Source organism: Alnus glutinosa, chromosome 4 (genome assembly GCF_958979055.1).
Source record: "Alnus glutinosa chromosome 4, dhAlnGlut1.1, whole genome shotgun sequence".
In the NCBI taxonomy this organism is placed as follows: domain Eukaryota; kingdom Viridiplantae; phylum Streptophyta; class Magnoliopsida; order Fagales; family Betulaceae; genus Alnus; species Alnus glutinosa.
In genome coordinates this window covers 2,536,112-2,548,384 of record NC_084889.1, presented here as the reverse complement: position 1 = coordinate 2,548,384, position 12,273 = coordinate 2,536,112, and the positions used below count along the sequence as shown (strand labels likewise).

The 12,273-nt window shown below is 34.8% G+C and overlaps 3 protein-coding genes across 3 annotated transcripts; all 3 read left to right on the top strand.

Annotated features, from left to right (window-relative positions):
• The first annotated feature begins 24 nt into the window (after positions 1–24).
• Positions 25–1,720, top strand: LOC133865628 (basic leucine zipper 34-like). The gene is made up of 4 exons (XM_062302045.1): positions 25–248; positions 1,103–1,193; positions 1,443–1,569; positions 1,626–1,720. Exons 1-4 carry the CDS (start codon positions 25–27, stop codon positions 1,718–1,720), a joined length of 537 nt encoding a protein of 178 aa, XP_062158029.1.
• Positions 1,721–3,094: 1,374 nt separating this feature from the next.
• LOC133867400 (replication factor C subunit 2) lies at positions 3,095–8,592 on the top strand. The gene is made up of 12 exons (XM_062304150.1): positions 3,095–3,249; positions 3,385–3,463; positions 3,607–3,686; positions 4,772–4,894; positions 5,018–5,087; positions 5,175–5,248; positions 5,933–6,053; positions 6,166–6,228; positions 6,800–6,859; positions 7,448–7,573; positions 7,659–7,742; positions 8,376–8,592. Exons 1-12 carry the CDS (start codon positions 3,206–3,208, stop codon positions 8,478–8,480), a joined length of 1,029 nt encoding a protein of 342 aa, XP_062160134.1. The 5' UTR covers positions 3,095–3,205; the 3' UTR covers positions 8,481–8,592.
• A 2,673-nt stretch (positions 8,593–11,265) lies between these two features.
• On the top strand, positions 11,266–12,092 carry LOC133866956 (uncharacterized). Its single transcript, XM_062303620.1, has one exon. It carries the CDS (start codon positions 11,332–11,334, stop codon positions 11,878–11,880), a length of 549 nt encoding a protein of 182 aa, XP_062159604.1. The 5' UTR covers positions 11,266–11,331; the 3' UTR covers positions 11,881–12,092.
• Positions 12,093–12,273: the final 181 nt, after the last annotated feature.

Sequence of the window (12,273 nt, the reverse complement as noted above, 5' to 3'; positions counted from 1 at the left end):
GAAGGTGATTAAATTGTTGAAGAAATGGAGGTCCTGAATAGGACGAGTCATGGCTCCAACACCTCAACCATTTTATTGCCACCATCCCATGGGAATTTTAGCTCCGTAGGTAACTCTTGGATCAACGGATGTCATGCCTCCATTCAAGGCGTTACAGTTGCTGAAATTGAGGCGAAATCTGAAATTCAGACACCTTCGGCCGATTGCCGTGATCGAGACTCTAACATTGACCCCAAGAGGCACAAGAGGTTTTATTTATTAGTTTATCCATCTTTCTATATACTATAATTGTCATAATAACGGTTCTCTAATTTAGTTAATTAATTTCAAATTTTAGGGCAATGTATGTTAGATATAATGATTATTTATCTAAAATTCAATAATAATTTTAAAAGTTATATCATATTTAGAGGGATAAAAGTGAATATGAGTCTTGCATATTATAAGTTTTATTTTGTGACAATACATGTGATCAAATCAAAATTCATAAAATACTCAAAATTTATATAAAAGAATATGAATATTCTATGAATAGCCGACCACCCATATAAAGAATAAGTTTATTTTATTTTTTAAGGACAAAAAATTAGTAGATTTTGTGAATTCTATGTAGGAGAGGAATAACTATTCAGAAAAGAAATTGTGTACAACCAAATAAATGAATGACTATTCAATTTATAATAATATTTTTTTCTTTTTTGAGCCAATAAGAATATTAATTCCATCAAATGTGCCGTATTAGTAAATGATCATTTATGGTATGCAATCTTTTTCAAGACATCTTTTTTAAAAAAATAAATAAGTTTTCAAGACACTTTCTTGATTTGACAAAAAAATGGAATAACAGCTTGATCTTAATTCTTAACACCCTATTCTTCACCATTTTTTTTTTTTTTTAAAAAAAAAGGAAAACAAAAAAAAAAAAAATTGCCCTGTCTTTGGTGCTAATTTACTAACTGAAAATTTGATGGCAACTTTATGTTTGCATTTTTTTGTAAAACGATTTATCAACTTCTCCAGCATTGTATGTAAGAAAATTATTTTTTTTAAAAAAAAAATAGCAATTTAATTGTATGGATTTTTCTTTATTTTTGGTCCATAGGATTTTGGCAAGCAGACAATATTCACAGAAATATCGACTCAAACAGCTCCAGTATATTATGCAACTAGAAACAGAAGTGAAAGCTCTGCAGGTAATTTACATATCTCTACCGATAAGAATGGATGAATTTTAATTAATATGTTAATACTCTTCTTCAAGGTATGGATGGATTTAGGGGGCCGGTATAGGCCATGCCCCCTCAGTTTCAAAAAAGAAAAAAAAAAAAAAATTTATCCTACTAGCTCCTACCAACAAAATTTTTTAGTCCTTGTCCATTAAACCTTCTTGCTCCGTCCCTATTTTAAGGTGAAATATTTAAATGAAATTGATATGTATGCAGGACGAAGTAGCGATCAACTCCCTTAGGATTGAATATAGTTCTCGCCAAAATTTGCTTATGAGGGCAGAAAACAATTCAATAAACCAAAAGCTTACGGCCTTTTCCAGTGAAATTATGTTCAAAGAAGGTATAATTCTCTCACTCTCCATTCCCTCTCATGAACATAAAATGTGTAAATAACAGAGGAAAATGGTGCAGCCCAATATGAGGAAATGAAGAGAGAAAGAGACTTGCTGAAGCAGTTGTTTGATGCTCAAACCAAGCCCTGGGAATCATGATCAGTTGGCGAATATGGGGCTCCAGTTGGTGAACCAGAACTTGAACCAACCAACTTGGTGGTGGTGGGAATCATGATCAGTTGGCGAATATGCGAATGCGGATATCAAAAACCATTACCCGCATATGTAGATAATGGGGTTTTTTTTTTTTTTTTTTTTTTTTTTTTTTTTTTTTTGTGTTTCTCATTTACCAATTATAAATAGACGATACAATAAGCTAAATAATGTATGAGATATAAATTTTATGACAAAATGATTAACAAGTGTGATTTGAATAATAGTATTCAACCATAGATAACACACATTTGTATTTATTAGAAGCAAGAATTATAGTTTCAAAACCTAAAACGCATATTGCCTCATACACGGATAACATATAATAATCATAATAGTCCCGTAAATGCAGATAATAATCACATAATATCGATGCGAATACCTAAAAAAATGATAACCACATCTGTATTGTCATGCGAGTCTTGTCGGATTTAGATAAATTGATAAGGCCATGGTGGTATCTTCGTCTTCTAACAATTGTGACACAACTGTAATATTCTTCTTTGGACATTGCAAAGTCTAATTGAGTTTGAACGTGGCTTATTTGAGGAAGGAATTCACACTACTTTTTGGAGTACATTCTAATTCAAATCATAATTACTGCCCATGAGCCACTTAATTTGAACTTGTCTGTCTAAAACTGAATACTTAGAATACAATGCCTGGACTAAATAAAAAAAAATCATAATTATCTTATGATTTCCTGCCACACAAGATAGTTGTATTTTTAGTTGTGTGAAAAGTTAGCAGCAGAGTAATTTCAGTCTGATTGTAAAAATGGAAAAATCAATAATGACAATAAAAGTTATTTTTGTAGATCGAGGACGGCATGATACCAAGCATCAATGTATATGTAGTCATATGCTCCGTTTGGTAAACATTTATTACTCAGACATAACAAAACAACACTCCAAAGCCTTGGAAACTCAGTTCAAACAAGAACCAAACACAAAATCACAAATGCTTCCTCGTAACAGAGGAAACAACAATCAATACAAAGAGCGAACAAATACAGTTCTAAACACCAAAGAGAGTATACAAAGCAAATTCTAAAGACAAGACTACTTTGAAACAAACTTAAAAATCAATCTAACTTTCACTTCCCATATGATCTTGGAAGGAGTAACTCCTTTTGAATAGTAATAAAATGTGATTGAAAGAGTTTTTTTATTATGGCGACTCTAGGGACATTTTTTCAATAAAAGAAGAATTTCTTTATTTTTATTTTGAATAGTAATAAAATGTGCTCGTCCTAACATGGCTTCAAAAGTCGCCGTATTAAAGTTCTTCTAACCCCTCCAAGAAGAAGAAAAAAAAAAAAAACCGAAAGCCCTAACAAATTGTCACAAAAAGAGTCGATTTTCTCCTCAAAGCGGGAAAAAAGCCCTATAAAGGCCGTGGGAAAAGAGAATTCTTACAGGGAAGAAAGAAATGGCGCCATTGTTGCACAGCTCTCAGCCTTGGGTCGAAAAATAGTACTCTCTCTCTCTCTCTCTCTCTCTCTCTCTCTCTCTCTATTGCATCTCATGGTTTCGTTATGCTGGTGGATTTTATTATTATTGTTATCGTGATTTATATTTGGAGTATACATTTTTGACAATTATTCTCAGTCGGCCAAGGCAAGTGAAAGATGTGGCACAACAGGACGAGGTGGTCCGGGTCCTCACCAACACCCTCGAGACCACCAATGTAACAGCTATTTACATTTTCACTACAGATCGTTCAATTTCAAAAAACCCCAAGTTGTTGTTAACATCGTTTTTCAATCTCCTCAATATTTTTTTTGGATGAATAATATCCTCAATATTGTTAATGCTTTTGTTGCTTTGTAGTGCCCGCACATGCTCTTCTACGGCCCGCCCGGCACCGGCAAGACCACCACCGCGCTTGCCATTGCCCACCAGCTGTTCGGGTCAGCCACTGCACCAATTGCCTATACATTTTTTGAATTATTAATTTTGATTCCAGTAAATGTCATTATGTTACTTTGAAAATTTTTACAATGTTGAAAATGTATTGTTTTTGGATGGTGGGAATCAGTTCACAAAATAAGAAAAATAAACCCGAAGAGAGTAAAAAGTGTTTGAGCTATGAAAGTGAATTGATTATATGGGATTTGCCAAAGTCCAAAGGTATGGAAAAGGGTATTCTTCTATTTACCTAAATGGTTTTGGAAGCAAAAACTAATATTTTCCAATTCAAGACATTGATACTACTTCTAAGTTAATATTTTAAATTGAGCTGTTGGACTAAAAAATCCCACCGAACTTACCAAAATATCTTTGCCATCCAATTCAATATGATAGATATGTACCTTCTGAAGAGTGGATAAATGAAATATTTGCTGAGAATATTTGGAGGACAGTGAGTCTCTTTGGGGGCTTAATTGTTCCCACCTGCTTTGTAAGCACCACTTTTGCTCAAAAGCACAGCATGTATCTGTTTGTTTCTATGGGAAACATTCTGTACGAGAACCTTTGTTTTTTTATCTCTTGTTATTTATGCGTATCGAAAGCTAACTAAGAGATACTAAAATCTTTTCACAGAGCTTTATGGAAAAAAGAAAAAGAAAATCCATTGAAACACATGAAGCTTCCTTGGAAAAATTTGTTCTTTGGAAAATATTTTTAGGAACTAAATAATTGCGTAATAGTCAGAATGGGACAAAACATTGCGTGCCATTTTGAAAAACACATCATCAGATCTAGACCTTCTATAGTTTGAAACTTGGCACAATTAGTCAGTTACCCTGTTTTCTGCTCTTCATCCAACTTTGACATCCCAATTTAAGTTATTAAACCCTCAGTGTATATCAAATACTTTTAGATTATTGATGCGATAAGATATATAAAACCGGTCTTGCTGTCTGAAACTCTGATATATTAGTTCTTTCTTAAAGCATGCTTGCAGACATCCTAAGACTATCATCTTAGATAGTGGAGTTGATAGCCAAAACTTGTCGTCTTCTCTATGTAATAAAACCACTATGTTTTGCAGGCCTGAGCTCTACAAGTCTAGGGTACTGGAGCTGAATGCAAGTGATGACCGTGGTATCAACGTTGTTCGGACAAAGATCAAAGATTTTGCTGCTGTGGCCGTAGGTTCTGGTCATCGTCAAGGGTGTGTACTCATATCTTGTAACAATTGTTATTCCCATTTAAGTCTATATTTTCTTCTATGCCTTTTTAATTTTTAATTTTTTAATTTATTATTATTTTTTTTTTATGTACAATAATACTTCAGGGGTTATCCATGCCCACCATACAAGATCATAATTCTAGATGAGGCAGATTCAATGACTGAAGATGCTCAGGCATGTTTGTTACCCATTTTTTTCTTTCTTAGTTTTGTTCAGTGAAAAGTATTATGACTACCATACTGCTTATATTCTACTGTACAGAATGCCCTGAGGCGTACTATGGAAACTTACTCCAAAGTTACGAGATTCTTTTTTATCTGTAATTACATAAGCAGGTAAGCCTCACTGACTGTTTGCTTGTTTGAAGTACACTTCTTGTTTGTGTTTTTTGCTGTTACTTTTTTCTTTTTCAAAGTGAAGTACAAGTGTACAACTTTGTGCATTCCTTGTTGATGTCCTTCTGTTCAGATGGATTTAGTGTGAATCTTGATAGTACCCTGACTAACGAATCAATTTCAAAGTATAGGTTATTATATAATTATCCACTTGAAAATTACATGAATGAGCTCTTGAAGATGTGTAAAACCAGAGTTCTCTGATGTGTAATGACTTCTGCATCACAGAATTTCCTAATCCAACTTTTAGTTTTGATAGAGGTTTCAGTTCATGTATGTTACTTCATCAAGGTTTAGGAGTGATTTAAGAAAACTCATTGTCATTAGTAACATATTTCATTGATTCCAATTTATTTAGTTGTTGCATGTAAAACCAAAGATTGAAGTAATATCATAATTGACAAGAAAAACCTCATCTTCACTTGCTCTTGTTTTAGATTAACGATGATTAGATTAACTGAGAGCAAAAGATAGGGATCAAGTTGATGACTTGCATTTGATGAAAAAGATAAACCCACAAGTTGTTTTTGCTCTTATGTTCTTCTTCTTCTTCTTCATCACATATCTGGATGATTGAAGGGTGAGCCTTGGACTTTATGATATGCATATTTGTATTTTCTGTAGGATCATAGAACCACTTGCTTCAAGGTGTGCAAAGTTCAGGTTCAAGCCACTTTCTGAAGATATCATGAGCAGTCGTATATTGCATATTAGCAAAGAAGAAGGCCTCAATCTAGATGCTGAGGTGTAAACATTATGGCTTAGAGTTTGCCGTTTGAAATAGTTTTCAGGGTAGATTTTCTTCATTGCATTGGTGTTAGGTTTTCTAACTTCATTAATATGATGCATAATTGTAGGCTCTTTCTGCCTTAAGTTCTATTTCACAGGGTGATCTTCGTCGGGCTATTACTTACTTACAGGTGAGAGGTGGTTTGTACTTTTTCCTATTATATGTGTTCAAATATATGAATATTATGGTTTTTTTCTCTGTTATAATGCAGAATTGTATTCTTTTTGAAATTTTGATGGATAATCACTAGAAAGAACCAAATTCCTCACTTTTCTACAATCTCTACATCCTAAATGGTCTTCCATTGATATATGGTCATGGTTAAAATCGGATGGAGGATTCAGAGTGTAGGTCTTCCTGTCAAAATACTGGTGTTTGTTTAGAATTTCTATAACCTAAATTCTAAAGTGGCTAGCATTTTATGTGGGAATACTCAATTCCCTGCATTTGGTCTAATTTACCAATCCAGATGCACTTGTAGGGGGTGATAACAATTGTCTAGAGGCTAATATCTGTTGGTTATCACTGTTGTTTGGATTGAAGCCGTGTTTCAGTTGTTTATTCCACGTGACACTTCTAGTTTTAATCCATCTTCATCTGTGTTTTTCCTGTTCTGCTACTTGTTCCATGGACTCTGAGTTGAAGCTTTAGTATGTAACATATGATTTTAAGTTTTAAATCTGTGTCTTTGCATGTTCCAGTCAGCTGCGCGATTATTTGGATCATCCATTTCTTCCAAGGACCTGATTAGTGTGTCTGGGGTAAGTTATGATAAAGTTTCAAAAGGCTTTGTTTGTCTTAACACACATAGAAACACATACATAGATATGCATGCAGGCATGCAATAGAGTAGATTTAATTATGGCTGCTTTACGTTTTTATGGGGTTTTTTTTTTCTTGAAAAAAAAAAATATCTAAATCCCTTTCTAGCCTTGTGGTTAGATATTAAAAAGCTGTCTCAAGGTCAAAGAGCATTGTGCTCTTGAATGCAAGTTTTTGAAGTTGCAATGAATAAATAGGATGGCCCAGAAAAAAAATAAAAAAAAAAATGAATAAACAAGCTGTTTAAGATGGAATGCAAAATGTTTGGTGTTTCATCCTTGAATTTTCACACTTGTGTGCGTCCTGTGATTCCAACATTTTGCAGCCAGTTTTATGATTTTTTGATGATCAAATAAATCAATGCAAGTTGTTGCATCATTGGAACATTTTATTTTGTTTGTTTTGCTGTAACTTAACAGCAACTGAAGAAAATCCTAAGCACTGTTCCGTACAAACGGTACAATGATTTTCTACTTCAGTTTTTGAAATCCTACCATGTGCTGACTCCTAAAATCTCAATTTGTTAGGTCATCCCACAAGAGGTTACCGAGAAACTTCTTATAGCATGCAAAAGCGGTAACTTTGATTTGGCAAACAAGGAAGTCAATAATATAGTTGCTGAGGGATATCCAGTCTCTCAGATGCTTTCTCAGGTCTCAAAATGCTACTTTTATTGGTGGCTCTATACTATTATCAGTTTCTAGATAAAGATACTAGTGACAGAATTTTTTTTTCCAGGTACTTGAGGTGATTGTTGAGGCAGATGACATATCAGATGAACAGAAGGCAAGAATTTGCAAGAAATTGGCCGAAGCAGATAAGGTTACTCATTTTAATTTCTAAGTTTGCCAAGAGTTTAAAATTGTTGAATTTGGTATCATTTTGTTCAAAATGAAATGAGGTTTTGCCTTAATGTTGGTGGCTTTCTAGTCAAGAAGTCATATATATTATATACAATTTAGCTGTTGTCTTTTTGTATATTTGAGATTGCCTGAAGGCAAAGCATATTTCAAAAACATAAGATAATGTTCAGAAGTTTGAGATCATTGTAGAATCTATTCTTTCTCTCTGGAGTGGCCTAGGGTTTACTTACTTTGTTATTTGCCCTTTACCAAAAAGAAAAAAGACCCCAGTACTGTCAATTGTCATTTTAAAATCTAGTCCTAATAACTTTCTATAATTGGAAATTGCTGCTGATATTTTATTACATTTTTTTGGGAAGTTCTTAGGTTGGTAGGGTGGACAAACCATGATTTGACTTAAGGTTATAAAAATGTTATTGTCTATTTTTTCTCAGGAACTTATAAAATTATCCAGTTATCCATTGTTTTGATATTGTTCTGTTTGCTCCCGTTGCTCATAAGAAATTACGGCAAAAGATTCTATTGTGCGAAATTCTTACTGTTCTATTTTTTGGATGAATAATTCTGACTGTTTTCAGTTGTGGATCTGCAGTGTCTTGTTGATGGTGCGGATGAACACCTGCAGCTGCTTGATGTAGCAAGCAATACGATGCGAGCTCTTTGTAACATGCCGCAAGAATTCCCTTATGAGAGCTAGATAGTTTGGAAACCCTCATCTGGATACAGTTTGTTGTCAGATAAAGTAGAGACAAGTAGTTTGACTCTGGAGAGATGTTCAATCTATAAAAGCAGATCCATTTTTTTTTTCAGCCAAATGCTGATGGGAAATTTGCATTCACCCTGAGGAATTGCTAATCATCCTCTCTTGAACTCTTGCAGCTCTCTTGTTGGGAACATCCTCAGAATATGTAATTCATGATGCAGGGGCCTGAGTTACTAGGGTGAGGCCGGGACTTTTTGGCTTCAAGAAGTCCCATTTCTGAGCTAGAGTTTGGAGCAAATTTTGCATGATCATCAGGTAAGAATTTACCCAGTTCTGAATAAGAAGCCAGTCTCGCAAAAAGAACCAATCTTAAATTTAATTTCCCCTAGTTAATCCATGAAATTCGCTTGTTGGATGGTTCTAGCCAATCTCCCAAAAGGAAACAATCTTATGGTAATTTGTTCTGCCCCTATTTAAATCCATATAAAGGGCATTGTGCTTGCTTCTAAGTAATGATAATAACCATTAACCACAAGAATTTGGCTTCCATGTCTCTCCCACCGTTTTCTTGTGAGAAGGACGCGATTTGGTCTTTCTGTAGACTACATTACTGTTGCAATTGATTGGGTTAATCTTTTAAGATTCTTGGAAATCTTAAAAGATTATCCCGTTTGGTTGCGTCTAAGTAAAGGAAATCCAGATGTCTGTGGGTATCTTGATTTTTCCTAAAATTCCTTTTGCTGAGAATGTGAATGTGAATTCCCTTATAGAGAGATAGGTTTCCACACCACATTCCCCTCACCCTGGAAAAGTTTTTTTCCCCTCTTAACCGATAAAAATGCCCATAATTAAATAGCATGAATCCATAATACATTTTTTTAGGAGGACAAAACTCGACATCAATTAACACCCAAATTAACCTACACTCCGTGTTCCATGTTTTTATATATATAATCATTATTGATTTTGACTCGTTATTATTATTATTATTATTATTATTTTTTTTTTTTGGAGAAACTACAATTATCCCCTCAATCACCACTCAATTTCTAACTGTGTTGGATGGGGCCACCCTATTTGTTCTCAGTAACATGTCTTTATTTTTTTTTATGACCAAGCGTAATCACACCTACAATGGAAACCCTCTCAAGGGCAGTGTCATGTAGTGAACAGCAGGTAATTAATTATTTATAACACAATTCACCATGTATGTCGATAATGTCTTCTTTTAAGCATACATAATTGATAACTGGGCGTTGATTCTTGAGGGCATGGAGACTCAATAGTCAATACACACGAAAATAAAGAGCATTCTCCGCCACGCTGAAACTTATTACATTTACAAGTGAATGGTGGATAAAAATGATAAGAGTTACCATTTCTGTTGCAACCATGATAGTGACAAAATGATATGTTTTTAGTCAATCACATATTCAAGTCTTTCACGTCAACATTATGTGCCAACAACGTGGATTCAAATATTGATCCTAAGATTGCGGACTCAATTATAGTTTGATTTGATAAGGGAAAGAAAGAAAGGCCACAAGTCATCTACTTTAGGAGCCGAAATTAATTCAGATACTAATAGTCTAATTGTTTCAAAATTAATTTATAATTCAAATATCACGAAAAATTTCTGGTTTCAAATTTTTTCATAAATATAAGATAGCGGGTTTGATCTCTTTCACAATAATAATGTTATACATCACTCATTCTCTCCATTTCCTAAAAGTTTCCTAAAAGTTTATGTGACGTGGTTTTTCATAGAATTTAGTACATGAAAATCAATTTTTTTTAGAAGATCACGTCACATAGACTTTGAGGGATAGTGACGGTTAGTAGAGTTAGTCTCTTCACAAGAAGTTTGACCATCCTCTTCTCTTCCCTCATTTTGCTATAGTCAAGATAAATAGTGGAAATGATCCGGTATAATATGTACCGTGTAGTTTTTCTTTCAATATTTTGCTAAAAAAAATAAAAATAATAGAAGAAAGTTACATCTCAAACATAACTTTGAGGGTTTATTAAAATCTATTTCTTATCTTTCGCCTTAGAGGTGATACCATAAATCCATCTATTGAGCTTTTTCGCCATAGCCATAACCAATGTTTAAATCCGCAATGGCCCATATAGTTGAAAAAAAGCAAGAAAACACTGTACAGAAAGAACAAAATGTTAATCGGTGTCCCACTGATAAGGGATATTATAATTTTTACCATAAATTTCTTACAAATTGATGTGTCAGTTTACGTGACACTTATCAAGCCGTTATTTTATTGTTACATAATAGTTTACATGACACTTATTACACATATAAAGTGATCGATACTTACCCCCATCAATCACATTAACTCCCATCAATCACTAGAATGTGGTTGTCACATTTGTTATGTGGCACTAAGCGTGAAATTCATTTGTATAAAATGTGAAATGCTACCTGAATTGCAATAAAAATAGTAATAAAGCATTTTTCTATTGATAATATGAGAGGAAAATATTTATATATATATATATATAAAAAAAAAAAAAATGAATAAGAAACATTAATAGAATAAAATAAAAAGAAAAAAAAAGTAAGATGGAAGGCGCCACCACTTTGTCGGCGTTAGAAATACATTTCAAAGTTGCGCATTCAGCTGCTACATTTCAACGGCATGAATGGACCCATCGACGTCAGTCTTGGCCCACCAACCCCAGTTCCTGCCACTAATCTCGCCGTGACCAGCTTTCATTTTCCTCATCCTCACCGGTCACCACACCTCTATATATACACGTGAATATAGATGAGAAAGACAGAGAGTGTATGTGCGATTGCTTAGTGTTGCTGTAGACTGTAGTGAAAAAAATGGCAGTAGATGACTCTTTCAAGAAACCAGGAGCAGTACCATTCAAGTGGGAGATTAAACCTGGTGTTCCAAAGCTCCAACAACACCCCCACCACCAGAAACAACAACAACAACAACCACCCTGCAACTATCATCGTACTGTATTACCAACGCCGCCACAAAAGCTTCGGCCCCCGCCGTCCGGGTCTTACTTCGTGCCTCCATTGGAGCCCCGGAAACGCTCTTTCCGGGCGTCTCCCAGGACCCGGTCAGAGCGCTGGCGGTTCGACCGACCCACCACCCTGGTTGGACCCGAGGTCGTCTCGCCCGGGTGCTTCTTCTCGTCTTTCCTGGGGAGAAAACCCGAAAAGAGGAGGCTCCGGAAGATCGGTCCCGCGTCCGAACCCGACTACACATCGGACCTGGAGACTCTGTCCCGGTGGTCCGTTTCGAGCCGTAAGTCGCTCTCGCCGTTCCAGGACTCGCCGTCGTCGTCCTTCTCGTCGTCGTACCAGTCGTCGCCCCGACCCGTGAGCGATGCCGACTGGGCCGGGTTCGGACTCTTTTGAATGTTGCTGTTGAAGCCCCGTAGTGTGTGGCTTTGTTTTATTTCACATAGAAAAATCGCTAAAGCTCATTTAGTATTTATGCTTTTGAAGGGTTCCTTTGTAAATTCAAAAAGTGGAGATTCAAGGCCAAGGGTAAGGGTATGATTTTCTTGAGAGAAACACTTTTCAATAGTCTTTTTTGACTTTTGAGATGTATACAAGAGAATTATAAATGCTTTTTTTTTTTTTTTTTTAGTACTAAGCTCGAGGAATGTTGGTGATCATCTTTGTATTATATATATATATATATATATTTTACAAAGTTTATTTGACTTTTCAAATCACTATTAGATTAGTGATGAATTATAATTGAATTTTGATTTAATAATAATTTTAAAAGTCACATCAATTGTC

Coding starts and splice junctions, on each gene's coding strand:
- LOC133865628 (XM_062302045.1), top strand. CDS start 25: ATGGAGGTCCTGAATAGGACGAGTCATGGCTCCAACACCTCAACCATT. Junction 249..1,102: donor GACCCCAAGAGGCACAAGAG/GTTTTATTTATT, acceptor TTTGGTCCATAG/GATTTTGGCAAGCAGACAAT. Junction 1,194..1,442: donor CAGAAGTGAAAGCTCTGCAG/GTAATTTACATA, acceptor ATATGTATGCAG/GACGAAGTAGCGATCAACTC.
- LOC133867400 (XM_062304150.1), top strand. CDS start 3,206: ATGGCGCCATTGTTGCACAGCTCTCAGCCTTGGGTCGAAAAATA. Junction 3,464..3,606: donor ACACCCTCGAGACCACCAAT/GTAACAGCTATT, acceptor GTTGCTTTGTAG/TGCCCGCACATGCTCTTCTA. Junction 7,743..8,375: donor AATTGGCCGAAGCAGATAAG/GTTACTCATTTT, acceptor GTGGATCTGCAG/TGTCTTGTTGATGGTGCGGA.
- LOC133866956 (XM_062303620.1), top strand. CDS start 11,332: ATGGCAGTAGATGACTCTTTCAAGAAACCAGGAGCAGTACCATTCAAG.